The 27947-nt window shown below is 46.9% G+C and overlaps 1 protein-coding gene across 11 annotated transcripts in view; it reads right to left on the bottom strand.

Annotated features, from left to right (window-relative positions):
* Positions 1–42: 42 nt before the first annotated feature.
* The window catches only part of Ccdc136 (coiled-coil domain containing 136), a 29719-nt gene continuing 1814 nt past the window's right edge, over positions 43–27947 (bottom strand). Inside the window, exons 3-19 of one of the 11 annotated variants that reach the window (XM_087658005.1) lie at positions 26860–27111; positions 26701–26775; positions 20229–20549; positions 17754–17865; positions 16827–16995; positions 15719–15856; positions 15233–15391; positions 14581–14751; positions 14028–14213; positions 12158–12352; positions 11487–11711; positions 9601–10107; positions 9022–9243; positions 7835–8113; positions 6938–7213; positions 5103–5208; positions 43–373 (exon numbers count right to left, since the gene is read on the bottom strand). In XM_087658005.1, coding sequence (XP_087514131.1) covers positions 5107–5208; positions 6938–7213; positions 7835–8113; positions 9022–9243; positions 9601–10107; positions 11487–11711; positions 12158–12352; positions 14028–14213; positions 14581–14751; positions 15233–15391; positions 15719–15856; positions 16827–16995; positions 17754–17865; positions 20229–20549; positions 26701–26775; positions 26860–27111 — 3389 coding nt within the window. In that variant the 3' untranslated portion in view covers positions 43–373; positions 5103–5106. 11 annotated transcript variants of the gene reach the window in all.

Raw genomic sequence — 27947 nt, 5'->3', positions numbered from 1 at the left:
GTTATGTGAAACATTTATTGAAGAAAAAAATCACACAACGTCTCATGTAATCAGGCTGACATTTAATTACAAGGAACCCAGGTTCTTACACAAGGCAGGAGATTGAGAGCCAGCAACTCCCATAAGCCTTTTCAGTCTTGAATACTGAGGCAAAGGAGATGGAGAAACACTGATGGGGTGGGGGGTTCTGGCACAGTGTACTCTGCCCAAAGGTGAGGGTGGTAGCCTCTGGGGATCTGCCCTCTGGGCTGGTCCAGGTCTGCCATCAATTCATGTAGAATTCTGGTTCCTGCGGTCGCATATTGGGTAACACATACAGAGCTACTGCTGCAATAGCCAAGAATACCATAGGCTTCCACATCCCAAACATGTTCTGTGGGGACCAAAAAACAACAGTGAGTTCCACGCCTTCTTCCTGAACCCGTCCTTAAGCCAGAAAACACGGCCTACTAGAGGGCATGCCTCAGGAACATTCTTTTTTTTTTTTTTTTTCTTTTCTTTTTTTCGGAGCTGGGGACCGAACCCAGGGCCTTGCGCTTGCTAGGCAAGCGCTCTACCACTGAGCTAAATCCCCAACCCCCTCAGGAACATTCTTATGGCTTAGCCTCTCTCACCTCCAGGGAGATCATGGAGACTCTGTGGTTTCATTCCAGCACACTAGTTTTGTGGCAGGATACTGTATGATTACTTAGGTTATCCCTGTATTTGTGCTTGATTTGTCTCCATGGGATGAGAATATTGGTTCCTATTTGCATAAGCAAGATTCCAGGCCCACCTTCAGGGACTCTTCATGTAGGTGTGTGAGAAGAGGTGGGGTAACCTGGGCCTTTAGAGAGGGTAGGTGTAGCTCACTGACTTTATGGAGAAGTGAGAGCTAAGTTAAGGAGTGTGGGCATGAGAGGAGGCAACAAAATGCATTGCAGAATGAAGTAGAGATCACTGGTGGCCAGAGATTGTGTGCCAGGTGATGTCACTTTGAGGAAATCCAGGGGAACCTGCTGTTGGTCCTGAACAGCAGTGTCATGAGCCAATGAATGCACTCCTCACCCCAGCTCTCCACCTTCAGTCACGGGGCCATGGCCTGACAGCCTGCCGCATGCACTGAGTGCCATCAGGCTTCTAAATGCTCTGGCTGCTGGGAAACCCTGATGCCTCATGGGTAGGAAAACACGCCATAAGAAAACATTCAGGAAACAAGAATTCTTGAACACAAAAATGAGAGAAATAGTTCCTATCTTTACTATTCGCTTTACTGTGTTGCTTAAAGAATCTGGATTTTGAATCAAAAGTTACAGCGTAAGGGGAAGATGTCTTGAGGAAAAAAATGGAGTGGAGTTCATTAAAGCTAACGTATTCGATTAAAGAATAACTGTTCTCAAAGAAAAATTTAAGCTAATTACAAAGAGCATATAATCTCCCAATTTTATAGGAAAAGTTGCTAAGAACAAAAAATATATAAAATGAAAAAATTAATGTTAGAAGTGGACGTAAAACAATCCACAATAGAAATTAGGAAGCAGGAGCACACATGAGTGCTGCTGCCTGGTCTACACGCCAGGCCCTCTCATGACAAACGGATATCTAGAAAAGGCATTTACTCTAGCTCTGGTAGCACACATGTAATCCCAGAACTTTGCTGCATGGCCAGTTTGGAGCCTGTCTGGGCTACATTGGCTCCTGTCCCAAAACCTAAAAAAGAAAAGCCCAGATGTCAGCTGCTAGTGGCTGAGCAGCCACCGATGGCTGAAGGATGCAGGGAAGGGACAGCCATTTGCTGTTGGTGTAGGTGTAGCCACAGTTAAAGGCTCCACAGGCAGCCCACGTCCATGGGCACATAGACAATGCCGGGCTATTTGGGTGTCCCAAAGAGCTTCTGGGCTCCAGGAAATCACAAGCATCTGGATGTGTCACGAACCTGACAGACTACGCAAGGTATCTGACAAGATTTCCTTGAAGTCCTTGCAGACAACAAGCAGAAAGAGTAGGAGGATATCAATGTTGTCTGTTCTGATCATTCCTTAAGAGCCAAACCACTGAGTAAAGAGAACTTGACAAGACAGCCCTAGAGGCTGGGTCCTTCTGTGAGATTGACAAGACAGCCCTAGAGGCTGGGTCCTTCTGTGAGATTGACAAGACAGCCCTAGAAGCTGGGTCCTTCTGTGAGATTGACAAGACAGCCCCTAGAGGCTGGGTCCTTCTGTGAGATTGACAAGACAGCCCTAGAGGCTGGGTCCTTCTGTGAGATTGACAAGACAGCCCTAGAGGCTGGGTCCTTCTGTGAGATTGGCTGAACTCAAAGGTGTTCACCTGAAGATGTGAATGACGTTAGCAGGAAAAAAGAGCATTGTGAAAACATAAAACATAGGGTCAGGGTCAACAATTAATCAAACAAGACTCCACAAAAACTCATCCGCTATGGCAGTGAATTACTGCTAAGAGAGAAAAATGGAAAACTTTGTCACTGAACTCCAAGCAATCAGTGTTAGTACAGAATGAGGAGAGGATACTTAGTGTTCACAATACACAAAAGTCTTAGAAACGAGACACTAATAAATTAATATTAGTCACCAAGAGAGCTACTGAGGTTGGAGGTCCCAGAAACACAACAGGGTAATAGTATAATCTGCTGTATATTGTCTTCCCCATTCCCCAGGGCCAACCAATGAAAGGTGCTCAGAATGAGAAGACACAACACACAAGGGCCGCCGGGATGTAGCTTGGTTGGTTGAATACCTGCCTAGCATGTGTGAAGCCCTGGACTTCATCCCTAGAATCCCTAAACCTCAGTGCGCTAACACGCACATATAATCACAGCAATCCAGAGGAGGCAGCAGGAGGACAGGGAGTGAAAGGTCATCCTCATGTATATTTAACTCCAGGTCAGTATGCGACCCTGAGTAAAACATCACGAAGCAAAGCAGGGGAGGGGCTTAGGGAATAAGGGAGGGAGCAATAAAAGAGCTAAAAACAAGATTTGGTTTTATTTTTTCCTGTGACAGGGACCAGCCCAGGCTGGTCTCAAGCGTCCCATCGTTCTTTCTGCCTCCCTAAGTGAAGTGACAGAATTGCAAGTGTATATTAATATTGACTCCTCATAACTTTCCCCATTCCACCCTCCCCTTCTCCTTTGCGAACGGGGAGTCCTCCCCTTGGTGTTAGCCCTCCTCACTAGCACCCCATTATAACTGTTAACATCACTTCCTTATAGTCATACCCAGAGTTTCCTGCTGTGTTCAGTTGTCTTCAGTTTACTTTTTCATGTATGATGGCATAGTAAGTGCTTACTCTGAGGACTGCTGCAGGGATTAAGTCTGTACATATATGTGGTATGTAGAGTGCCTAGCACAGCACACGCCACTGGAGTGCAGCCTTTCTTTTCTTTTTTCCTTTTCTTTTTTTTTTTTGTACTCACATGGATTTTAAAAATTAATCTATTTTTTATGTTTAAAAATGTCATTACATTATTTATTTAGTCACTGGAAGGAGGCTGTGCATATAGAGGTCAGAGGACAACTTAGAGGAGCAGGCTCTCTGTTTCTACCATGTAGATCCAGAGGAACAAACTCATCCAATTCTCACAGAAACTCTACGAGAAAAAGGCAGGCCCTCGTCATCCTTTATTTACCATTGAAGACGCTGAAGTCTAGTCATGTTTTGTTCCCTGTGACAAAGCTAACAGGAGGTGACAGACTCAGTCAGGCTCTCAGCATTTGTCAATGCCTTGTACCTACAGTGCCTCAAGACCTGGGCACAAGCCACACACTGGGGATCCAGCCAGAGCTCAGGGTACATGAAGATCCCAAGAAAACCCAACTGTAGTGCCTTCCCTGCACTCTGATGGGGATGGTGAAGCCTGGCTATTGTGTCTCATTCCACAGGAGCTCAAGTGACTTCTGGAAGTTCTCAGGGAGGAGCTGGAATAGGGAGAGCTCCCCATCTGAAAGGAACTAAAGACTTGTGGGGAAGGCCTAAAAGAAAGAAAAGAGAAAGGTTGAAGGTTGTAAGAAGACAGAACAGAAAGAGGAGGAAGCTGGGAGGGGAGGCAAGACAGCTCAGCAGGTGGAGTCCCTTGCTGCTAAGCTGATGGCCTGAGTTCTGTCCTGGGACAGACAAGGCAGAAGGAAAACAGCAGACTCTGGGAAGTTGCCTTCTCACCCTTCATAGGCCAGCTCCCCGAATAAATGTAATGTAAAGACATTTTAAAAAGGAAAGTGGTGGGGGTGCCATCAACAAAAGCTGCCTCTCTAAAACTTTGCATTAAGCCAACTGCACCTTATAGGAGACAGAGGCAGTGCGGCTGGAAGAGTCTGAGAAGGAAGTCAAAACACAACTTATAGGTTCCAGGAGGCAGGGAGAACCTCGGGTTCCTACCTTAGACCACCAAACAATCTCATCCTAAACTGGCAATTCTGTCAACAGACCAGATTACATGAACTGGGCCAAGGGAGAGGTGCCCGGAACACATCACTCTTGACCTCCTGAGAATATTTCCAACACCAATCATTGGAAACTTTTCAGCAACATCACACCCTCTCCAGAAGCCAATTACAATGGAATCTGGTCCCCTGGAAGAATACACACAACTGTACATAATTCCCTAGGATTTTGTTGACATTTTTATGGTAACCAGAAGTTCCAAACTTTTGGGAACTTGTAAGGTGAGCAACAGGGATTCAGCTCTACTCCCATTAAGGTGGAAGGGACCAATTTAGGCTGCGCTCATCCAAATGCTCCAGAGAGGATCAGAAGATCACAGCTCTTTTGACCTCTATCACCCTTAAACACAGGGAGTAATTCCTTCTGGGTTGGCTCTGGAGTTTAAGCAAACATCAGCTCATCAGAGGTAGCTGGGCAGCGTTGTCAGTAGCAACAGAGATATGCTTATCCATGTTTTACCCAGTCAAAGACAGAAACTTGACCTGCGCATCTGGTAAGCATTCCAACTACCTGTCCATTACATACATCAATCATGGCATGCTCAAGAAAGCTTGTAGGTTTTGCAGCAAAATAAGAAAAAGCCAGGGCTAAAACTCAGACCTGAGCATCACCTATTGTAAATGGGAGAAGCAGCGGAGAGGGAAGAGAGGAAGCAATACCAGTACCTGGTTAGGACGATGTCTCAGCCCACCAGCACCAGAGCAGAGCTGATATGACCACCAGGCCTACGAGAGGCAAGGAGAATATGGGGGGATCAGGGGCAGGGGATGGCTGCAACACGTCAAATGAGAAGCACAGGAGAGACCGGGAGACGCGTGATTGTATGGAAAGACACACACATACACACAAACCCAACAGATAATGAGGATGAGAGAACAAAGGGAAAGAGAGAAGAATCCAAGGTTAAACACCACACAAGCTGGAGAAGTAGCACTTCTTCTCTGCTCCACAGCCTTGAGGAGAGCAGAGGAATCCCTCATATTGGCAGCCTGGAACAGTTGCAAAACAGAGTCAAGCAGTAGATAGGTCCAAATTAGGCCTCCAGACCAGTTTTCTCTCTAGTCGTGTGCAGCTCCTACCTTGTCAAGCAGAAGTTACCTGCATCTAGATCTTTCTAGAGTCATGCTCTGGGAAAGTGAAGCTTCAGGGAGTACACTGGACTTCCTTACAGGAACTGAGTAGATACTTCCCTGGATCTCTTCAGGAAGAGCCAGTCCTCAGCCAGGTTACATGCCAAGCCTCACTTTACCCACAGAGGTATGCAGAGCTCTGACTTCTACAAGCCCCTAGGACTCTGATACATTGTGAGAGGAATGTACTACAATAAGCTAAGCCTGAAGAAGGTTACTTCTTTGACTACAACAACTTATAGAGAAAAACTGAATTTGTATGCAGTAACATGAATGCCAGTTGAGCGGTCTGCAAAAGATTCAGGACCCACTGGGGCAAAAGGGCATCTACATGTGCAGACATCAACAATGCATCTGTCCATAAGTCAAGCTCAGATTTAGAAAAGCGGTCCCCGAGGTCAAGACGTCTATGCTTTCTGGAGCAGCCTGTGGTAGAATATGGAAAGTTCAGCAGCAACACTGGCCTGGGGAACGGCTATAATCACTCCTGCTTACATCTTAAGTAACAACCCTCCATCTCATGGCTAACAGGAACTGAATTCTGGATCATGAACCAGCAAGTGCAGACTGAACTACAAAATTCCAGCTGTCTATAAAGTGAGTGGGATAGCCCACCACAAGAGACATCTTCTGTACTGTCAATTGGAGACTTAGTAGCCAACTAACCTCAGAGCAGTTCAGCTGCTACATACCAATGAAAATGAATCAGTTTGTTAAAAGATGCAATTACCTCTGTAAACAGCTAACTTACCTATGTAACCTGCATATACCCCAAGACACTTCCTCTCCAATCTTTCATAGATCCAAGAACTAAAGGGTTAGAGCAGTGGTAGACTGGCCAGTGTCCCTGCTGCACTGACTGCCACTTTGAACATCACCCCTGTTCACTCCCAAGGTGTAACTTTTACATCCTATGATGTGAGATGAAAAACTCAGTGTGCCCTAACATGAAGGGTTAACTCTCACAGGGTATCAAGGCAAAACAGGATGAACTGATTTGCTGAGGCTGGCAGAAATGTGCTGAACAAGGGCTTTACACCATCAAGGTCCTTGGTGTTGGGGAGAAGGATGAGAAGACACTGCTGATACAGAGGTGACTGAAGGCTACAGTGTAAGTAAAAGGACATATGACCTGCACCTTGGTTCTGAGAAAAGGTAGTCACTGTGCAATGGCTCCACAGCAAATTAATCTAAGCCTGCCATTTTCTTCAGAAAGACTGTCCTCTCCAACCCCTTCCCCACTCCCTTGTCCAGCAGATGCTCACTGGCCTCTCTTGTACTGGTGCACCCTTGGTGGGGCCACTCCTGAACACCAGAGCACCCGAGCTCCAGGCTTATTCCCACTTGGTGCAGCCTTCAGCTGTGGTTACCTTTTTGCTCTCAGAAAGCTTAAGGGGGTTGCCTTCCTCAGCAGTCTCACAAGACTCATCCTCCCCTTCTGTGTACTCTTCAAAGTTTTCATCTTCACCCTCTGTTGACTCAGGCTCTGCACCAGGGTCTGCGGCCTTCGTAGCTAGTTTACACAGTTCTTTCTTGGCTTGCTTTTCTTTTTCTTTCTTTCTCAACTCGTCCATCTCTTTCTCCTCTTTCGTTAGCTCATCTAATTTCTTCTGGCTGGCCTTGTAGTATAGCATAACCTCCAGATTCTGCAGGATGGAGGCAGGGAGGCAGGGGCTGCTGTTACCTAAATGAATCTTACCCTCCAGACAGGGCTGTGCTACCTCCAGAAAGCTCTACTTGTGCCACATCAGAGACCCATGTGCAAGACTGTCTTTCTGAACTACAAACTAATCTTCCTAAGAATAACAAAGACGGCAGTTACATTGAGTCTGTTAAACTAGCAATCAGGTTTGACCATTAGGCAGATCACCATAATTCAAGATTCTTGGGCTTTGTTCCTCAACTGTTGCTTCCTACCCTTCCTGGTAATTCTTACCACAGCCAATCCTCTAGCATAAATAAACTCCTTTCTCTCCACTTAGTCAGTCTTTGATCATATAATGATGGTCTTCGATCATGTAACCCAGGAACAACAGGGGCCCCAGAGATGAACTCAGGCTAGTGAAAGCAATTGTTGGGCATTCCCCCCCTAGCACCCAGGAAAGTGGCCAAGCTCTTATAAAGTTGGAACTCTTGTACCAAAAGTGTACCTCTTCACAGTGCCTTACTTGGAAGGAATTGTTAGTGGACGTGATGCTTCTTTCCAGGGCCTCCTCCACCCACCTGCCTCTCTGGCTTCTAAGGCTGCAAACTTTTGAGAAACTCACCTTTTCATCCTCAAAATCGTTCTCCAAGTCCTCTGAGCAAGCCTTGCCCACCTGATCTCTAACTCCATTGGCATTCTTGTTCATATTCTTAAGGACATGCTTGCCCCTGGCTTCTGAGCTAAAGGAGGACCTGTTTTCTTTGAGCTGGCGGAGTTCTTCCTGGCAGCACTGCAGCTGTCCTTCCAGCTGCTCCTGCACCGCCAGAAGCCGCCCCTGCTCATCCATGCTAGCCTGGTATTGCAGCTGCAGCTCTCGCAGCTTGGTTTGCAGCTCTTTGATCTGTTGGTAGTGGGATTCCGGTTATCCACAGCAGTCCCCCCCCCAGTCAGCCCAGGTCTTTCTTAGGGAATCACTGTCTCACAGATCTCCCTGGACAGTAAGAAGTTCACATTGGCAATGAAACCTAAGAGGCTTCACAGATAGCTTTCCCCCTAAGTTGAAATACCTGAAGATCTATATTTAGAACAACAAAAATTATCATTAAATTTAAAATAGTATTATGTTTTTTGACCATGACCTGTCTAGGGAATAACTACAAAACTGCCACCACTTCTGAGCCTCAGGCATTTGTGAATTATCTAATTCTCTCCAGGAACTCCTCCTTCCTTCCACCCAGTCCTTCGTTAGTTAATTAGGAAACTGCTGAGAATACCTAGCAGTCTATGTGGCACCTGCAACTCCTTCCTTCCAAGTTAAAACCCTGCCCCCATAATGGCTGCATATGGTCCATTCAGTAAGTACTAATCAGTATAGGTTCATGTGGCCACCACTCTCTGCATCTATTCTATCTCTCTCAAACACACATACAGTGATTCTCCCACTGGACAGGGAACCATGGCTGGTCAGAGCCCTGTCCTCAATGTACATATAGTCTAGCTCTGTGTGTGTGTGTGTGTGTGTGTGTGTGTGTGTGTGTGTATGTGTGGACAATGTACTCAAACTAATCAAAGAAAAAGACAGGATAGAAGCAGCAAAGGGGAGACAAAGCCATGAAGGTAGGCTAGAATTACCAGTATGTCACAGAGCAGTGAGCACTGGAGAGGTCCTTCACCTGAGCAATGCCATCAGATGCAGCAGACTGCCTGGCCTCCTGGAATTTAGTTTCCCTTCCCCCTCACCCCCATGCCTCATTCTCTAAAATGGCTCTAGGGGCTTCCAGGAGGATCTCTGCCAATGGCAACTGTTACCTCACATTTGTCATTCTGGGGAGTTGCCGGCTTTTCAAAGTTCTCCATGCACTCCTTCAACTCCTTCTCACAGTACTCCAGCTCCTCCTTCAGCTCTTTCTGCTTGGCCAGCAGCTTGCTCATCCGCTCCTGCAGCTGGCAGTGCTCTTCCTGGCTCACTTGGTACAGGGCCTTCACTGCCTGCAACTTGGTCAGCACCTTGGCCACTGTTTCCTCAAAGTGCTGCAGAGAGTGGGGGATCGATGACAGCACCCCAAAAAGCACTTGCTTTCTGTCCTACACTTTGCTACACCCTTTCCTGGAGCTGCCTGGGGGTGGGGGGACTTTTTTCCTCCCATAAAGAATATCCTGACTATGTTCAAAGTCCCGAACCCCGGGGTCTTTGTCCAAGTCTGGCCACCTCTGTCAGGAGTAAGAGGAAGCAGGACAATCACTAGCAGAAGTCTTACACACTTCAGGAAGTCTTCCAGGCCAGCTCTGACCCTACTCCTATCTCATTCATATGCCCTTCCCCTGCTACTGCTTCTTTCAATAAGGAACCCATCTTTCCTGCCTGACCAATCACCTGGCAATGGTTACCTCCAAGTCTTCAGGATCAGCTGGTTCCTCATCAGTACTGCTGCTGGCATAACTCTTGTGAAGGGTTTCACAACTACTACCACTGATATAACTCTTCTTATAGGCAACAGTTGTGTTGCTGGAGCAGTAGCTCTTCTGAAAGGCCTCGCTGCAACTCATGTTACTGTCATAGCTCTTGAGGAAGGTCTCCTTGCTGGGTTGGGAGCTCACGTAACTCTTCTGATAGCCTTCACATTCATCAATGGTACTGTCATAACTCCTGTGGAAGCTCTCAGTGCTGAGAGCCGTGCTGCCTGTATTCTTCTTGCAGTAGTCAAAGTTGCCTTTCATGGTGGGGGACTGAGTCTGGAGTAGCTGCATTTCTTCCATGCAGAGCTGTAGCTCAGCCTGCAGCCTCTTCCGCTCCTCCATGAGCCGCCCATGCTCCTGCTGCAGTACCTCCTGTTGCCTCTGACTGGTATCATACAGCACCTGCAGAGCCTGCAGCTGCTCCATGAACACCTTGAACTAGGGGGGAGGCAGGGGGAGCAGGAAGACAGCACCATTACTCTGAGTTATTTCAGTCCTTTAGCTGCCCCTCTCCTAGGGCAGCTGTGAGAGCTTACCTGAGAGAGGGGTACACACCCCTCCATCTCACACGGCCTTTGTCTCTGATTTTGCCTACAGAAGACTGCTGTATGTCAGCTTTCCGCTCCTTTGAAAAAATCTCCCCAGGGCAGATACTAAGTGATTTTAGGGCTCCTGTTTGGCTGGTTTCTGTACTCTGGCATAACTTCCTCCTTGAATCTGTATAGGTGGGTCTCTTGAACACTCTGGCTCCCTACCACACTGGTGATCTTAAGTCGAGTGCACTCACCCTGGCCTTTTGGCTCAGTCCTCTCCACCCCTCGTGGTAAGATCAGCCCAGCTGCAAATATGTAACTATGCAATTCTTTTCTTGCTCCTCACTAGCCCTGCACCTTCTGCCTGGAAGTATTCTTTCCATACCTCAAATACATAGTCAGCATTAGATATAAGCAATCAAGGAATAGTTTATACATGATTCCCCAGTCTCTATATTACCCAGGCTCTCAGCCTGGATATCTGACACCCCTGGAATGATCAAGAAGTCCCAGTTTGGATTCCATTTCCTGATTCTCCTTGTTTGTAGTAATATTAAAACTGGTAGGTTCAGCCTGAACTGAAACTGTCTACCTGCTCTCGCTTTCACTGAGACCAAATTTATTGCCCAACTCTGAACAGATTTGTATAGAAATTCCTGCCCATCTTATCTCACAGGCATGACCACCTGAGAGTGTTTGAGAAACAATGATTTTTCTATTTAGTGCCTGTAACCTGGCTTTGCTAGCATCACCAACATTCAATACAATAGTATATATAGTCAGTACCATAAACCTGTCTGCCGTAACTGTTTTCCTTGAAGATGACTGGGGCTAGATTTGCTCATGGAGACTCAAAAGGTGATAAGCTCTGAAAATGGAGAAGTAGACTTTCTAGCCCATACAGAAAGATGACACATTTAGGGCTGGCCCAAAGGAATCAAAACAAACACTGAGCTGATTCCACATATTGAAAATGCCATGTCGTAGGGATAGAATCCAGTAGTCAGACAGACTTCTGGACTACCTGAACTCTGTTCTAGATGCTACCTTCACTTCAGCTCTTAAAAAAAAAAAAGTCATTCTGTATTTAAACATCAAACCAGAGTGTGTGTCTTTGGGTGAGCTGCTCAAGGTGTCTAAGTACTGAGCCTATGGAGACCCTGGCTTCAGTTCATTCCGTTTCCTATCCTAACAGGCCTTCCTGACCAATGCTTCCACAGGGCCCCTTTCCCTGCCACACAGCTGCACTCACAGGGACCACGCCCCGTCTTCTGCTGTGGTTACCTTATTCTCACAACTGGAGGACTTAGGCCCTTGAGCATCCTGAGGGTTCGCCAACACTTCCTGGAAATTAGACTCTTTGAAACCTCGAAGATGTTTGTGTGCCTCTAACTGCTCCCTTAGTACACACTCCTGGTTCTGTATCAGTTTCCTCTGTTGGTCCTGCATGTTTTGGTAGAGCAGCTGCATTTCACACAGGTCTTGCAACTTTGCAAGCAGCTCCTGACTCTGAGTAGGGAAGAGGAAGAAGTGATGATTAAGGGAGAGTGCCCCCTGTGTATCCCATCCCTGCTGGGGTCTGCTCTCATCTCCACTCTACATGGCCCTCCTGGGGAAGGGCTCTTTCCATGGAACTTTGATAATTGAAAAAAAAAAAAGGTTCCAGTACATGGATATTTGCAGCGCACAAAGTGATTTCAGGTGCACTTCCTCCAGATGGACCAAATATCTAAATATATAATGCTGCACGGATTTCAGAATATAAAATGTATTTTAAAGTTTAAAGCCTTTATGAAGAAAAACCCAAATCAGCTCTGTGGGGAGAACGGTAAGAAAAGAAAAGGTGCTTGGGCAAGAAAGGAAAATGCTCACTTCTCTCCCTTTCATTTTCCCCATGGACAGCTATACCTGGAAGCTTCTCCCCCCATCAGTGGTCTCACCCTGGCAATGAGTACCTTCTGCAAGAGACCGCATTTGGGCTGTGGGAATGTGAGCCTATGTAGCTCCTCCTGCAGCTGGCCCTGCTCCTCCTGCAGCCTCCTCTGATCCTCCAGGAGCTCACACTGCTCCATCTGCAGGTGCCCAATCTCCAGCTGGCTGGCCTTGAACTTCTCCTGCAGTTCTGTCAGTCTGGCCAGCAGTGCATCACACTATGGGTCAGGAGGAGTGTGGGGTTTGGTTACAATGAAAGGTATATTTAGGAGGCTGACAATACCATGTGCTCCCTGCCTCCTGTGACTTTTTAGGCCCCCCCTTCTCATTCAGTCACCCTGAATTGATCACCCTGTGCAGACCCCATCAGGTAGTTTTGAGCGCTCCACCTGTACTCTCGATGTCTATGTTCTAAGCTCATCTGCCATTCTCCCAGAAGGTGGCTTGAGAAGCAGTGACTTCAATGCCCTTCCTTCCCTGCTCTCAGGCCCTTTCCTGTGGCACACTGTCTCCATCTCCCTGCATTGCCAACTCTTTTTAGACTTAATCCATTTACTTCATCAATAAGGACTTGGTTTGGACGTAATTTTTCTTATTTTTGTTTTCTTTACTTTTATCGCTCATACTGGAAATTGAACCTAGGACCTAATGCATGCTAAACCAGTGCTCTACCTCTAAGCTACATCCCCAGTCTTCATTATATTGTAAAACCTTTAGTAAAATAGGAGCCATTGCTGAATTTGGGTTAAAGCTACATCAGCCTCTGATTCTCAGAACCAGGAATTTTAAAGTCAGGTAAAATCTCAGCGGTTGGTACACCAGCATGTCTTTCACTTGTTGTAGGCTACAGCACTGTACAAGGTCTTGAAGCAAATCAGGGATCCAGTGGATCTCTCAACTGAGTGGGAGAGAAGAAAGCCAGCGAAATGCAAGCCCTGCGATGGAACGGCAACCAGACTGTACCCTTCTCAATCTTCTATGTCACAACGGCCTTTCCCAGGGACACAGTCTTCTTTCTACTGGGAGAGGTGGGAGCCAGAGCACCTTTGCAGAATGTGACCTCACCATCTCCCAAGACTCTTAAGCCTCTTCTCCAAAGGGCTCCACTCCTCTCCAGTTCTATCATGATCCAAGGCTGACAGTGCTCAACAGGGGAAATGGCACTGGCTGACACCAATCTAATACACCACAGGAAAAGTGAACAAGCCCTTATGTATCACTGCTGGAACTATTTTCTTAAAGAAAGTGGGACAAAAATATTGTTCTGTACCATGCTGGGTATGGTGGTACATGCCTGTAATCTGAGCAATAAAGGCGGAAGCAGGAGGATTGCCACAAGTTCAAGAGTAACCTAGTCTAAACACTGAGACTCTGTCTCAACACTCCTATCCACCCCCCAACCCCCCCAAAAATAACATTTTGTTTAATTTGAAGCAAAATTCAAGATTTGATAATTTACTTCAAGTCTTACTATATCCTAAAAGACCACTGGTTCTTTTAATACTCAAATCAGCATTCTGGGTACAGACTACAACCTTAAAATCACTTGCAACCTGTTTCAGAAATCTGGCTCTATTCTCTTTAGTTTAAACATGTGTCTGTGCCTCTCTTCAAATGATGAGACTTTGATACAGTTTCAATGCCAAGGTAGAAATACATATATACATGGGGTCATATGAAAAACAGATGTTTATACTGACTGAGATCCAATGTATCGATCAACTAAGCTATGGTTCTTATTCAAGTCAAGCTCAAGATGAACTGTTTTAAGGCCAGTAGACATGGGTCTGTCTTTGTCTTCTGCATTTAGCTGGGTGACCTCATCCCTTGTTTTTGTTTCTCCTCTCTCCCAAGCTGGTGCCAAAAGCACTTAGCACTCTCAAGTACAATTACCTTGTTGGGGCGGTTTCCACTGTCTTCACAAAAGGAATGGCTGGACTTGAGCTCTGTCAGCTCCTGCTGGCAGAGCATGAAGTCCTGCTCCAGCTGGTCATACATGTGCTTCTGCCGTTCCAGCTCATCCCTGCTGCACTGATACAATCCCTTCATCTCCTGTAGCTGGAGGTGTATCCCTGAATTCTGTGTAGGGAAGGCAGAGCCATCACCCATGGGATGTACGACTACTGCCTCACTCTGGACCTTCCCAGCCTACTTTCCAACCCAGACTTCATCCCAGCCAGGGAGAACCACACAGACCTATCCTTAACAGGTTTGACGCCCTGACCTGTGAGGCTTCCTCCTGAAGGAAGCAACAGGATTCCTTTCTGTAGACTGATTTTCTGGTTTAAAATAAAAGGAAACTGAGGATATCTCTATAGCAGCTCTCTCTGCATGTCCTGGGTCCACCTCACAGCAGCTCCTCCACAGAACTCCGACAATCCCACTCTGCTTACCCTCACAGAAGATCCTGCCTGGCTATGTGCTCCTGGCCTGGCCTTCCTTTTACCTTCTCATTTCTCTCTCGCAAGCAGTCCACCATCTCTCGGAGACGATGCATCTCTGACTCATGGCACCGCAGCTTGTCGTGCAGGTGATGCTGGACTTCTAGAAGCTGTTCCTTCTCATTCACACTGCACTGGTGCTGGGCCTGCAGCTTCTGGAGCCGGCACATTAACTCCTGCATGCAGGGGACTTTGGGTAGTGGTGCTGGGTTTTATGACCTTGCTCTTCTCCTGACTCAGCCACTGACCACCTGAGAATCTACCTCCTCCTTTTACTTGCCACTTGTGCCTCCCACCTATGCAGAACTGGAAGAAGACAGTCATCTTTTTGGTTTGTTTATAAACAAATGCAATCTAATCCCATGAAATCCAGTCTATGTAGCTGGCCCTGGCCTTGAACTCCTGATACCTCTGCTTCTATCTTCTCAGTTCTATCTGTCATAACAGATATGCTCTATCACACTAGGTTCAAAAACCAGTTGCCCCCTTTTGATTTGTTTCAGTGCTGGGAGTTGAGCCTAGGACCTCACACATGCTATGCAGGCAGTCTACCAAAAGCCATATCCCCAGCTCTGGAGTTACCATTATTTGTATTCCCCAAGACCTCAGTCAGCACTGCTGGCCCCTCCACTGTCCCTTTACCTTTGGCACTGTTACCTTCTCACTCTGGCTCTCTACAGGTGTACATCTGACGAGTTTGAGCTGCTGGAGCTCAGACTGAAGCTGCATCTGCACCTTCAGAAGCTCACTGTGTTCATCCTGGCTAGTATCATACTTTTGCTGCAGGGCACAGAGCCTGCTCTTCAGTTCCTCATTCTGTAGTGGAGAGGGTGAGTAGAGCAGTTACTCTCAAGAAGTAGCAGGGCCCTATCCAGGCCTCTGTGATAGATAGTTTTCTGAGGCAGAGACCTTGAGAAGAAGCTCTCTGGATCTATGTCTGAGTTTCTTCAGTGATGAAAACACTCAACAATGACACCTTTCCACATGCCATCCTATGCGGCTTCTATATGCAGGGGCTTTGGGTGGTGCTGTTGGGTTCTGGTCATAGGGTACGAGTTGCAGAGTTCAGCCTCACTCCTGAGGTCCAGCCTCCCTGGAGGCTGTGACTCTGAGCCCTGCTGCCCTTCCCCTGGCAGTGTTTACCTGGGTGGTGTGGCAGGTCTGAAACCGGAGCACCTCGTTCTGGGCACACTTGAGCTCCCTCTGCAGCCGCTTCTGCTCCTCCTCACTGGTTCTGCGGTGATGCTGCAGCTCTTCCAATTCACAGCACAAGTTCTTACACTGTGTGGAAAATGGAATGGGGCTGATTTATAGTAGAGCTCACATATTCGCGTGCGCATGCGCGCGCCGAAATGAGAAAATATGTCATTCCTTTGATCAGAATATAGTCAGGTACCACATGATAATGTAGACTCATGCTGAGAAATCTGTCACCACACTACTGAACTATCGTGTAACCATTATAGAGTACACTTACACAAACTTAGATAAGCACGGCACGTGTGTCTGTGACTGTGCTTTACTGCTCCCGGGATGCTAATGTATACCCTGACAGTGAACTAAGCACAAATGGAAAAGATGCCATTAATAGAGGCAACAGATACGAGACATTTGAAGATGCTGTCAGCATAACATGGCATCCTGGTCTTTTTGTTCTTGTCGGTGTTTTCTGAGACAGAATTTCTCTGTGTAGTCCTGGACATCTTGGAACTTCTTCAGGCTGGCCTCAAACTCAGAGATCTGCCTGCCTCTGCCTCTTAAGTGCTAGGATTAAAGGTGTGAGCCACCACTGCCCATGTGGTATCATGTTTTATAATGAACACTTTTACTTTGTTTTTGTTTTAAAGGATAAAGGCTTTTAAAGAAACAGTAAAACACAATGTGGTAGAAACAAACATTAGCACTTTCTTCGAGTCACTGTGATGTCACACAGTGTGTCACACCCTCACACACAGTAGGCTATGTGCACTAGTACCACCACACACATGCTCAACAACATGTGCACTGTAACATCAGAAGGGATGAGAGCTTTCAGCATTCGTGTACTTGTACAGAACCACTACCAATATCTCATCTAGTTTCTGATTGAAATGTCGTCCCGACAGGTGACTATACTTCCATCCATCAGGCAAGACCCCAGGATATCATGTCCTCCTACAGTGCAGGCTCCTCTGTGAGCTCTACCCTACTACAGGCCAGAGAAGGGTAAGCGAGGTGGCAGCAGGCTGCCCCTCCACCCTCTGTCACCCACCTTGTCCTGCATGTCGTGCATCTGTTCCTCAGCTCCCAGCAGCTGCTGGCGCAGAAGCTGCATCACAGGGTCAGGCTCTGGGAAATCCAGTTCTGAAGTCTGAGACTCTGAGGACATCATATTCTTTAGCATGTGAGATTCTAACCATCGTTCTGTTGCTCTTCGTGTCCTGCAATCCAGAACCCAGGGCTATGTTGGGAAGTGCTCGGCCTGATACCACCAGTCAAGCGTGCTCAGGCCCAGTACTCCCAGTTAGGTCAAAATTACTAATGAGCCTTCTATTGTGCTTCCCCTCTCAGATTAACACGTCTAGAAGATTACACAAAACCTCCAGCACTTCGCTGCGTGGGCATTTTAATCTTGGAACATCTTACAATGACTGACCTCACTGGTTTCAAGGCTGGTTCTGATGTCAAGACACATCTAACCTAGAGGCTCTATGCCAGTGGTTCTCAACCTGCAGGCCATGACCCCTTTGAGGACCACATCAGATATCCTGCCTACCAGATATATACATTGTGATCCATAACAGTAGGAAAATTACAGCTATGAAATAGCACTGAAATAATTTTATAGATCACAACAACATGAGGAACTGCATTAAAGGGTCACAGCGTTAGGACCACTGCTCTATGCCACTACATTGAATCACCTACGTGTGGATGACAAAGGGATCTTAGCTGATCTAATATAAAGAAGAGCTAGCTAGGCACGAATGCCAAGAATAGAGGAAAACTGCATTTTACAGCTCACTTCACTCTAGTTCTGACACAGTTTGGTGGCATTCTGAGCCTGCTCCTCCTGGTCTCCATAGCCTTGGAAATACATAGAAAAGACTGCTTTCCAGGAACAGAGAAATGTTCATGATCTTAGCCTGTCTTCTAGGGAAGCCTGAGAGACTGCAGTGCGCCTGTGTCCTGGCTATACCTATCGCTCTCCAACTCAGCGAGCTGCCCTGTGAGGCTGCTGTTGCTTTCCCGCAAGGCCTGGTATTCCTCGTTCAGAAAGTGGTAGCGCTCCCGAAGTTGGTGCAGTTCATCTGCAGAAGGAAAGCAGGGAGAAATGAGATGAGATGAGAGAGATGAGTGCTTCCTCAGTGGACAGAAGCACTGATGACCAACCCCAAGATTTCCTGAATGGAAACTCAACAGCAAAGGGTTACATAGCTTCTCTTATTCTGAGGCATAGAATACACACCCAGTATATTCATCCTTGAAGCCCCAACTGAATATCATCTTGCGTGTTTAGGAGCTCTTGAAGGTTTAAATAAATTGAATTTATTGTATTTAAGTTTCTAGTTAACTATAATCACCTCTCCATTGTCTATCTGCCCATCTGTCTGTCCGTCTGTCCTTCCTTCCTTCCTTCCTTCCTTTCCTTCCTCTTTATGAGACAGGGCCTTGGGTAGCCTAGGTTGGTCTCTGACTTTAAACCTCAGATCTTCCTGCTTCTGCCTTCTGATTGTCTGTCTTTTATACAGTACTGGGGATTTATGCACTGTAGTGTCCTGAGCAAGTCAGGCAAGCACTCTAGTAACTGAGGCACAACTATAGCCCCCATAACACTTTTATTACAGAGCCCTGCCAGACATGAACTGCCACTGTCTACATTCCAGATGTGCCTTGCAGAGACAACCCACTCATGCTCACCATCCTTCCTTTCCTTTATCGTCACACTGAAGACACTGGCCTGGGTACAGATAAATATTCATTGTGGGGTTTCATTCTATTAGTTGTTTATTATTTGTTGGTTGACTGGTTGGTAGGGAGGAATGGTGCTTGGGATAAAACCCAGGGCTTTACCATGCATACCAGCAAGCATACTACCCCCCAAGTCCTATTTATTTTCCTCCCATCTCGATCTAAAATGCTTCTTTTCCTCAAGCATTAGAAGAGAGAAGAGATTGGTTAAAATTCCCCAGCTGCTACAAATACCCACACTTTATCTCTTTATGAATAAGAACCAACAGAGAGATGGCTCAGTCTTTAAGTGAGTTGATGCTTTTCTACAAGAGTGAAATCAGTTTCCAGCACCCACGTTACCTGGCTTATAACCACCCATAATTTTAGCTTCTGGACTCTGCAGTTAAACACACAGATACATATAAATAAAATGAAATAAATATTTCAAGAAAAGAATAGTATTGCTGGGGTTGAGGAAGTGCTTGCCTGAGTAAACACGAGGACTTAAGTTCAGAGTCCCAATATCCCCATAAAAGGCCAGGAATGACACCTTGTACCTGTAACCCCAGCACTGAGGATGGTAGATCCTAGGGGTTCCCCTAGTGAGTCAGTCTAGCCAAGGTGGTAAACTTCAGGTCCAGTAACAGATCCTGTCTCAAAAAAGGTATGGTGGACACTGGTAGAGGTAGATACTCATGTCAAGCCCTGGCTTCTACAATGTGTACAGATCAGTGCTTCCCCTACCCAGCACACACTGGTACACACAGAAAGAGTCACAGCACTTAGAATGCTAATTCTACTAACATTTAAGATGCACCAACTGGCCTTAATGATAATTAACATACAGTACTTTATTTGTAAGAAGATTCAACACCCCTAAACACCACTTTCAATGTTTCTTCTTTAATCCAATCAGAAGTTCTTAGGTACAGGCGTGGTGGGTTTTTGACTCAGGTTAGGTCAACTCTAGCTGCACCCTTTCCCTTGTGCTGCCTCCCTCTCCTAGCACCGCCCAGCCAAAAATGACTCTCTGAAAAGCTTAATACAGCTGGGAAGACTGCAATTCTTTGATTTCCCTGTTGACTGTCTCTGCTTGACCTGGCCAAATATAGGGCCTCCATTATACTCAGACCATAAATCTAGGCTAGAAGAAAGGCAAACCCTCTGATGTCATGAGTCCTAGCAACTAGCTGGGAGTTTGAAACAGGGCTCCAAGCTCTGGAATACCGCATGCATGACTAGGAATAACCTCTCCAGCTGTCTTGTGCTCCGATTTGTTGCCTTCCAAAGTCTCTACTCAGGAGGGCTAAATGAAGCTAAGGATTAGCATTCTGGATCCTAGATGCAGTGCTAGAGGCATAAACAGGTTCGGGCAAAGAGCCATGATGCCACAGCAGCAGGAAGGGTTTGCTACGGTGACAGGTCCTTCTGTATCTACCCCAGACCTGGACCCTTGCCCAGGGAGGACTTTCCCATAATCAAACCAACTAGTGCCCAACAGCTCTCTGTTAAGAACCTCTAGGGTCCATCTCTAATTCTTACACCACCATTGACTGATTATGTAACAGCTGAGTTTTTCTCTCCAGTCTCAAAGTAAACATGGGAGATTTTTTTTCTAGAGGTTTCTAATGCATAATCTAACACTAGTCTTCCACTATCTTCCTATCTAAAATGTCCGCTCCTCTGTTCAACTGTGTGAACAGATGAGAAAGTTTCATACCTTGTATCCCAGAGAAGTCTGAAATACTTAAATCAGATGGTCCAGAAGCCTTCAATTCCATCTCTGCACGGAGTGAGGCAATTTCCATCTCATAATCCCCGCGAATGCGTTCCATGTCATCGAGCTCATTCTGCAACCGGCAGAGGTCGTCCTGCAAGGACGCTATGTCACTCTCATGTTCAGTTGCAGAGTCTGCTGCAGCTTGCCGCAGATTATGGATCTCTGCCTGGGCCAAATGCAACTCCTGCTCTATTTCCTTAAGTTCACTTTCTTTCTCATGCTCTAACAGGGAAATCTCCTCCCGTAGATGTTGCAGCTCACCTGAAAAAAAAAACAAAGGTTGCTGGTCAAGAAGTGAATGGGTAGGAGGCAGAGACAGGTCCCTGGAGCGTTTGGCTTGGCGGTTTGGTTGAGTGAGAGACTGAGGAAGACACCTGACACTGGCTCCTCCCTCGTCCCCACACTCACAGGCACACGTGTGCGTTCACACAGTCACAGAGAGTACATTTAAAAGGCAATTGCTTCAGAGGGGCGGGGCAACATCACAGGTGTTTTCTTCTCCATCTTGTACCAGTGTTGCTTGATTTTCACAAGTTTCTCTTTTCTATATATGGATTGTGCTTACATTTTAATTTGCAAAACAAATGTGTCAGAACCCTGTGGATCATTTGAGGTTGTTTTAGTTTGTTTTGTTTCCTTTCTGGTTTTTCAAATTAGGTTTCACTTGGTAGGTCAGGCTGTCCTGGAACTCCCTCTGTAGACCAGGCTGTCCTAGAACTCAAGAGATCCTCCTGCCGTCCGAGTGCTGGGATTGAAGTCAGAGCCACCACCACGCGGCCCTTCTGTTGTTTTTAAGACAAGGTCTCATTCCGTAGCACAGACTGGTCTCAAACACAGCCTCTCAAGTGAAGAGATTGCAAACGTGAGTCACTGCATCTAGTTTCACATCTCGGATTTCTGGATGCCGGCAACCATGTGGAATGGGTGAAAATAACCCCAAAGCGGTGAGTTAAAGTCATGGATTTCGGGGGCTGGGGATTTAGCTCAGTGGTAGAGCGCTTACCTAGGAAGCGCAAGGCCCTGGGTTCGGTCCCCAGCTCCAAAAAAAAAAAAAAAAAAAAAAAAAAAGTCATGGATTTCAGTGAGAATTCAGAAGTGTAGGCAAGATTAAGGGATGAAAGAGAACTGGACTTCTCGAGGTATGCTGTCCCCATGTCCCATCCCCTGCGTATTCTAGCAAACACTCAGATTTCACCTTTTTCTAACCTTTCCTCCACCTCCTGCAACAGCTAAGAGGAACCCTCAAGGCTTGCTCATACAGCTCCTTGAGCTCTGCAGCACATGTGGCTGTGTTCAGTTCTGTCCTCACTTAGCTATAAATGTCATGAAAACAGGGAACATGCTGGTTTTATTTACTTCCCTTCAAATAGAAAGTCAGGGCATAGGGATGTATAGTTCAGTGCCTAGCACACAAGAGATACTGGGTTCAACCTTTAATAAAGGAATTTAAACCAAAACCCAGCTAAATAAATACTTAAGTGTATTCAGGTAGGAGGGAGGGGTTCATTCATTCGATTTTTACTCTTTCTTCTGTATATGCAAAATTACACGTTAAGAGCACGTGGTTGTCCTACAGGACAAATTTAAGGGCATAGTTGCTCATGTCTGTAGTCTTAGCCCTCTAGAGGCCAAGGCAAGAGAATTGCTTGAGTCTAGGAGTTTGAGATCTGCCTGTGTCAAGCTTTATGGGAGGGAGGAAAGGAGGGAGAAAGCACCCATTTGGATATATGGTCAATATCAAGAAGTGGACAGGGGGCTGGAGAGATGGCTCAGTGGTTAAGAGCACTGACTGCTCTTCCCGAGGTCCTGAGTTCAATTCCCAGCAACCACATGGTGGCTCACAACCATCTGTAATGGGGTTGGGTGTGTCTGAAGACAGCTACAGTGTGCTTATATACATTAAGTAAATAAAATTAAAAAAAAAAAGAAGTGGACAGGGCACCTCAGGAAGAGGTCTGTGCCTTCAGCAAGTATGAGCGCTAGGTTGTGTCACTTCCTGAATTTTGGGTTAAATTCCTTTACTAAAGGTTGAACCCGGGACTGGAGAGATGGCTCAGTGGTTACACTGACAGCTCTTCCAGAGGTCCTGAGTTCAAATCCCAGCAACCACATGGTGGCTCACAACCATCTGTAATGAGATCTGATGCCCTCTTCTGGTGTGTCTGAAGACAGCTACAGTGTTTATATATAATAAATAAACCTTTAAAAAAAAAAAGGTTGAACCCAGCATCTCATGTGTGCCAGGCACTGAACTACATCCCCACACCCTGACTTCCTATTTGAAAGGAAGTAAATAAAACCAGCATGTTCCCTGATTTCATAGAGTTCACGACCAAGAGATCGGGAGACCAACTAACACACCCTACAACACAAATATATTCTACAGTACAAGAGTTTACAAGGTGAGATCTAGATCCTCACCTCAGTTTAGTTGGAGGGAGAGGCATGGGGATCAACTGCTCACTATGAGGAATCCCCAGGCCTGAGCATTCTAGGGGCACAGACTAACCTCCATCTCCCTAGCACACCTTCAAACTTCACTGGGTAGCAGTTTGGGACCTGGCTCTGTAAAGTGTCTTCTCAGATCATGGGAGTTGGGGTAGTGATGGGTGGTGAGGGGCCAGGCCCATCTCGGAGACTGAATAGGTCAGACCAGCCAGGAGTTGGAAAGGCAGGGACCAGGTTCCAAAGAGCTGGCGCCGGTTGACTTCGGGCTGGGGCCTTCGGGGGCTCAGATTCGAGAGTTGGCTTGAGGGACAGAGAAGACAGTTCGCACTTACTGGTTATGGCCTGCATCTCGGCGGCCCCCCACAAGCGGTCTCCTGGGGGGGGGCTCACGCCTCCCGGCCGGTGCCGCCCCGGGGGGCTTTGGCGGCCGGAACCGCCTCTGAACACTAGGTACCTCTGAGGCCGCGAGCGCCCCCACTTGGCGGAAACGGGCAACGCGCGTGCGCACGGACCGTCTCAGGTTCCTTCCGCGGGGCGGGGCTTGAGGTGGGTTTGAAGCCCGCGGGGGCCCCTCACCAGGCTGGGAATCCTTGAACTCTAGCGACAACTGTATTTCCCCCTGCTCTTTAAGATTTTCAGACTTCTCCATGCTAGAAAGAAAAGAATGTTCTTTTCCAAGCAAGACTAATACTTGGCTCGACTCAAGTGGACTTTTTCCTTCATCATAAAAACAAGATCAAGGGTTCCTTGTCTTAAAACAAACAAACAAACAAACAAACAAAAAAACACTTTCCCAAGATCTCACCTCACCTTCCCTTACTTCTCTTTAAAATGGCTATCACCCTGATCTGTATTCAGTTTGTTCTCCGTTTTTCCTCTAATCCCAATCCATTCTGCCGTGTCTCCTGGTTCTCCATCTTGCCAACCCTCGGCAGCCACCTTACTTGCTTTCACAATTTTCCACATAGTGGATAAGCGGTTTTTTTTTTTTTGTTGGTTTTTTTTTTTCTCTTGGCTTTCAGGCCAGAATGGATTTAGGTGTTCCTTCTATCACGTTTCTTTTGCCATTCCTTTTATCTTTGGCATCTAGTTAGGAGAATCTCTATGGACTGTTTCTCTCCCCTCTGGTATCTCTTGGTATGAATGAATGTCCATCTCCCATAGATTATAATGCTGTCTGCATGTTTATAATTACCAACACTCATTTCAAGCTCATTTCTCCCCTGGTTCTAGACCACACATCCAAATGGCTCCTTCACATACTCACTTGGACATTGAACCTATCCAGCCAAAATCTCTTAAAGGGCTTCTCTAGTTCCCAAGCAAATTTCTTACCAAGTTTTCCCATGCCAGCCATTAGATATGGGTATTTACCCAGTTTCCATATGTCTCCAACTGGTTCCATTTCTACTGCCTTAGTTCAACAAAACAGTCAGCTAAATGGACCAACTGGTGTGTTTGACTCCATTTCTTCCTCTGGGGTTCTAAAGTACTCTTTTGAAAAGGTAAAGCAAAGGTTTAGGGATGTTGCTCTGTGGTCAGCACCTGGCAAAGGCCTTGGATTAAACCCCTACCACGGGAGGAAAAAGACAAAGCGCTAACTAGAAATATAAAACATATCAGCCACTCCGGTCATGGAAAATACCTCTTATGGCATCTACAATGGATGCTAGCTCTGTCTGCTAACCTAAAAGGCCTACCTACTCTAACCAGACCTCTGCCCTCTTCTTAGAACTTCCTCCTACAAGGGTCCTTCACATGAACTTTGCAGTGACCTTGGTTCTGCACCCCCTAACACATGAAACTCGTCCTCATCTCTGGAACTTGCTGTTGCTGCTCTTCTGTCTACCAGGTTCTTCCACCTGATTTTGAATGGTTGGACGCTTCCCGTTACACAACTGACGCACCAATGTCTTGAAGACTTTTCATAACCTAGCCAACTCCCACTTCATCCCTATCCATGTATCTGTCCCGGGATAAGGGACTGAGGTGCATATCTTACCTACCAAAGCAGACCTAGCCTCCAGGTTCTCCCAGCATCCCTCAGTCCCAACCTGGCATACCCTGCCCCTAACCCTGAACTTTCCAGCACAGGGGTTGGGCTGCCCTTCCCCGAGAGGCTCCTCCCTATGTATTCCAGACATTTTGGTCTCCCTTTCTCTCTCCTCTTCTTCTCTTCTCTCTTTGCACATACTTTTCCTTTCTTTCTCTTCTTCTTCCCCCGTCTCCCCATGGTGACTGCCCCGGCCTCAGTCCTTGGGGGGTCAGTGAACTTGCCTGAATGTAGCTTCCCAATGAACCTGCATTTAATATAATCTAATCTGGCTTGAGTTGGCTCATTTTACTGGCAGAAAAACAACTTGTCAGTACCACATATGTATCTGAGCGTCATATTCATACCTGTGTTGCCTTTATTACTTGTATTGTTACACTTTCCTTTAGAACTTATTTATTTTTAATGGCACAGGGTCTTATGATAGCCTTGAACTCACTATGTAGCCAAGGCTGGCATCAAATTCCTGATTTTCCCTGCCTCTACTTCCCACATACTGAGATTTCCGGCCTGTGCACCCTACCCAGCTGTGGAATCTACTCTTTAGGAATTTGGACAATTGTGTTCTTTGTTGGTCCTTTAAATACAAAGGATCTCAACAAACAGGTGACAGACAACTGTTTTACAGGGAAGAAATGGAGACTCTGGAGGATAAGTGACCTGCCCAAGATAATGAACTTTGTGCATGGGTAAAGGTAAACCTGGGAGTTTACACACATACACGCACACACGCACACACGCACGCACACGCATACGCACACACACACACACACCGTGCTGTGTCTGCTATTTCTCTTTGCCACATTTCCCCCATCTCCCGTTGCTTGCATGCTGTACCCTTCTCTTCTGCTCCTCCTCATATAGGTTCTGTTCATTCGCTTGCTCTCTCCAGGACGGCTTCCAGACCTTTTCCCCCATCTCCATTTACACTTTGCATTTGGCTTGATCTCAGCTCTCCCTACAGAGTCCCTGCTGTTTTCTAGGGCAGATCCTCAGAACCTTCCGGAAGCCCACAGAAGTAACAAAAGCTCTCTATTTGGTAGTGCAGTGGAATATGGGACGACGCTTGCCTCACTGTTTCCTGAGACAAAAGGACAGGGACTGAAATAGAGGAATTGGGGACCACAGACTCAGGTTCTTATCTGTTTCCTTCAATGACACTGGAATGTCCTCCAGCGGGTCCCTATGGAGACCTTGGAGGAACCAGGATGAGAAATACAGCCTGGAACTCATCCTGGATCATACACCCCTGGCCCTGGGCAGAAGAACAAAGTAAATAGGGATGGGGGGGGGAGGCTGGGAAAGATAGGAAGGCAAGAGAGAGGAGGGCAGGATGGCCATGTAGATAGGTAAAGATGGGAAATTAAGAAAAAAGGAGAACACGGGGCAAGGAGAAGAGAAGGTATACTGGCTGGTTCTGTGTGTCAGCTTGACACAAGCTGGGGTTATCACAGAGAAAGGAGCCTCAGTTGAGGAAATGCCTCCATGAGACCCAGCTGTAAGGCATTTTCTCAACTAGTGATCAAGTGGGGCGGACCCAGCCCATTGTGGGTGGTGCCGTCCCTGGGCTGGTGGTCTTGGGTTCTATCAGAGAGCAACCTGAGCAAACCAGGGGAAGCAAGCCAGTAAGTAACATCCCTCCATGGCCTCTGTATCAGCTCCTGCTTCCTGACCTGCTTAAGTTCCGGTCCTGACTTCCTTTGGTGATGAACAGCAACACAGAAGTGTAAGCTGAATAAACCCTTTCCTCCCCAACTTACTTCTTGGTCCTGATGTTTGTGCAGGACTAGAAACCCTGACTAAGACAGAAGGGGCAAGGAAATAAAGAAAAGGAGAGAGGTAAGGTTCTGAGTTAGGTTTGTTTGACTAGCGTGGCCACTTCCCCTCTGTCTAGACTTGGGGGGCAGTTACCTTGGAGCTGCTGGATCTGTTTGGTGAATACTTCGGCCTGCTGGGCACTGGCCAGCCGCTCATCCTCCAGGAGCCCTGCAGTGAGAGGAACGTCTGGTTTGGAACCGGGGATACACACACCCTTTGGGCCCAAGACCCTGCCCTGTCACGGGTGCTCACCCTGAAGCTCCAGGCAGTCATCCTCATGCTGCCCAGCAAGCTCACGGGTCTCCTCCAGCTCTGCCACCAGCTGGAGCACCTGAGCCCTCAGCTCCTCCAGCTCTGTCTCTGTGAGGCTCAGGCCCCGATGCTTGCCCACTGACAGGGAGCCCAAACTGCCTTCTTTCTGTACTTGATCTTCTTCTTCAACCTCTTCCTCTTCTTCCTCTTCTTCCTCCTCCTCCTCATACAGAGCTGGAAGTAACACCTCCCCTAGGAGAGACAATCATCCCACCACACAGTCAGTACCTGTTCCAGAACCCTGCAAATGGAGTGGTAACCCCAGGCCCTGGACAGCAGAATAGTGCCACCTGGTGTCCCCCCCCCCCCCCGAGGTTCCCTGGGATAGGACCTAACTCATGGTCAGGCTCTGGTGGGTCAAATTTGGATGCACCTTTTCCAGCTTCCTGACACCTAATATTGACTATCTACTGCCTTTACAGCAGCCTCATGCAGGCTCAGCTACAAGAAGCTTGCTTGAGGACACCTAGCACTGGTCGTCTCAACTCTGAGTAGTGGGACAAGGAGTTTAGAAAGGATTCAGACATTCAGACACCAGCTGTTTATTTAGGCCAAATGGAGCAAGCTTGGGAGGAAAAAAAAAATCTAGGTGGCTTGCAAGGTATTAGAGCCTTTTCATAATAAGAAAACACCGGCCTGGCCTGTAGGTAGCAAAGGAAACATTAGGCGGAAATGACTTGGTGGAACCCTTTCAAATGTATGTTATCAAATATCTTCTTGAAATTTTCTACACCCGATGTTTCCGTGTTGGGTGCCACAAGGTTCATCCCTTGCCTGCTGACCAAAGTTGATTTTCAGAGTAAGTGTCAGGCTGAACTCGTGTATGAAAGAAAGTCAGCCATCTTAACACATTCTTCTAAATTACTCATTTATTTATTTAATGCATACAGGTGCCTGTGTGTGTGTCTGTCCCTGCGTGTGTGTCTGTCCATCATGTGAGTGCAGCGCCCTTGCAGGTCAGAAGAGAGTATTAGAGCCTCTAAGACTGGAGTCACAGACAACTGTGGGCTGCGATGTGGGTGCTGGGA

Source organism: Rattus norvegicus, chromosome 4 (genome assembly GCF_021556685.1).
Source record: "Rattus norvegicus strain SHRSP/BbbUtx chromosome 4, alternate assembly SHRSP_T2T, whole genome shotgun sequence".
Taxonomy (NCBI): domain Eukaryota; kingdom Metazoa; phylum Chordata; class Mammalia; order Rodentia; family Muridae; genus Rattus; species Rattus norvegicus.
This window is presented reverse-complemented; position numbering and strand designations above follow the sequence as displayed.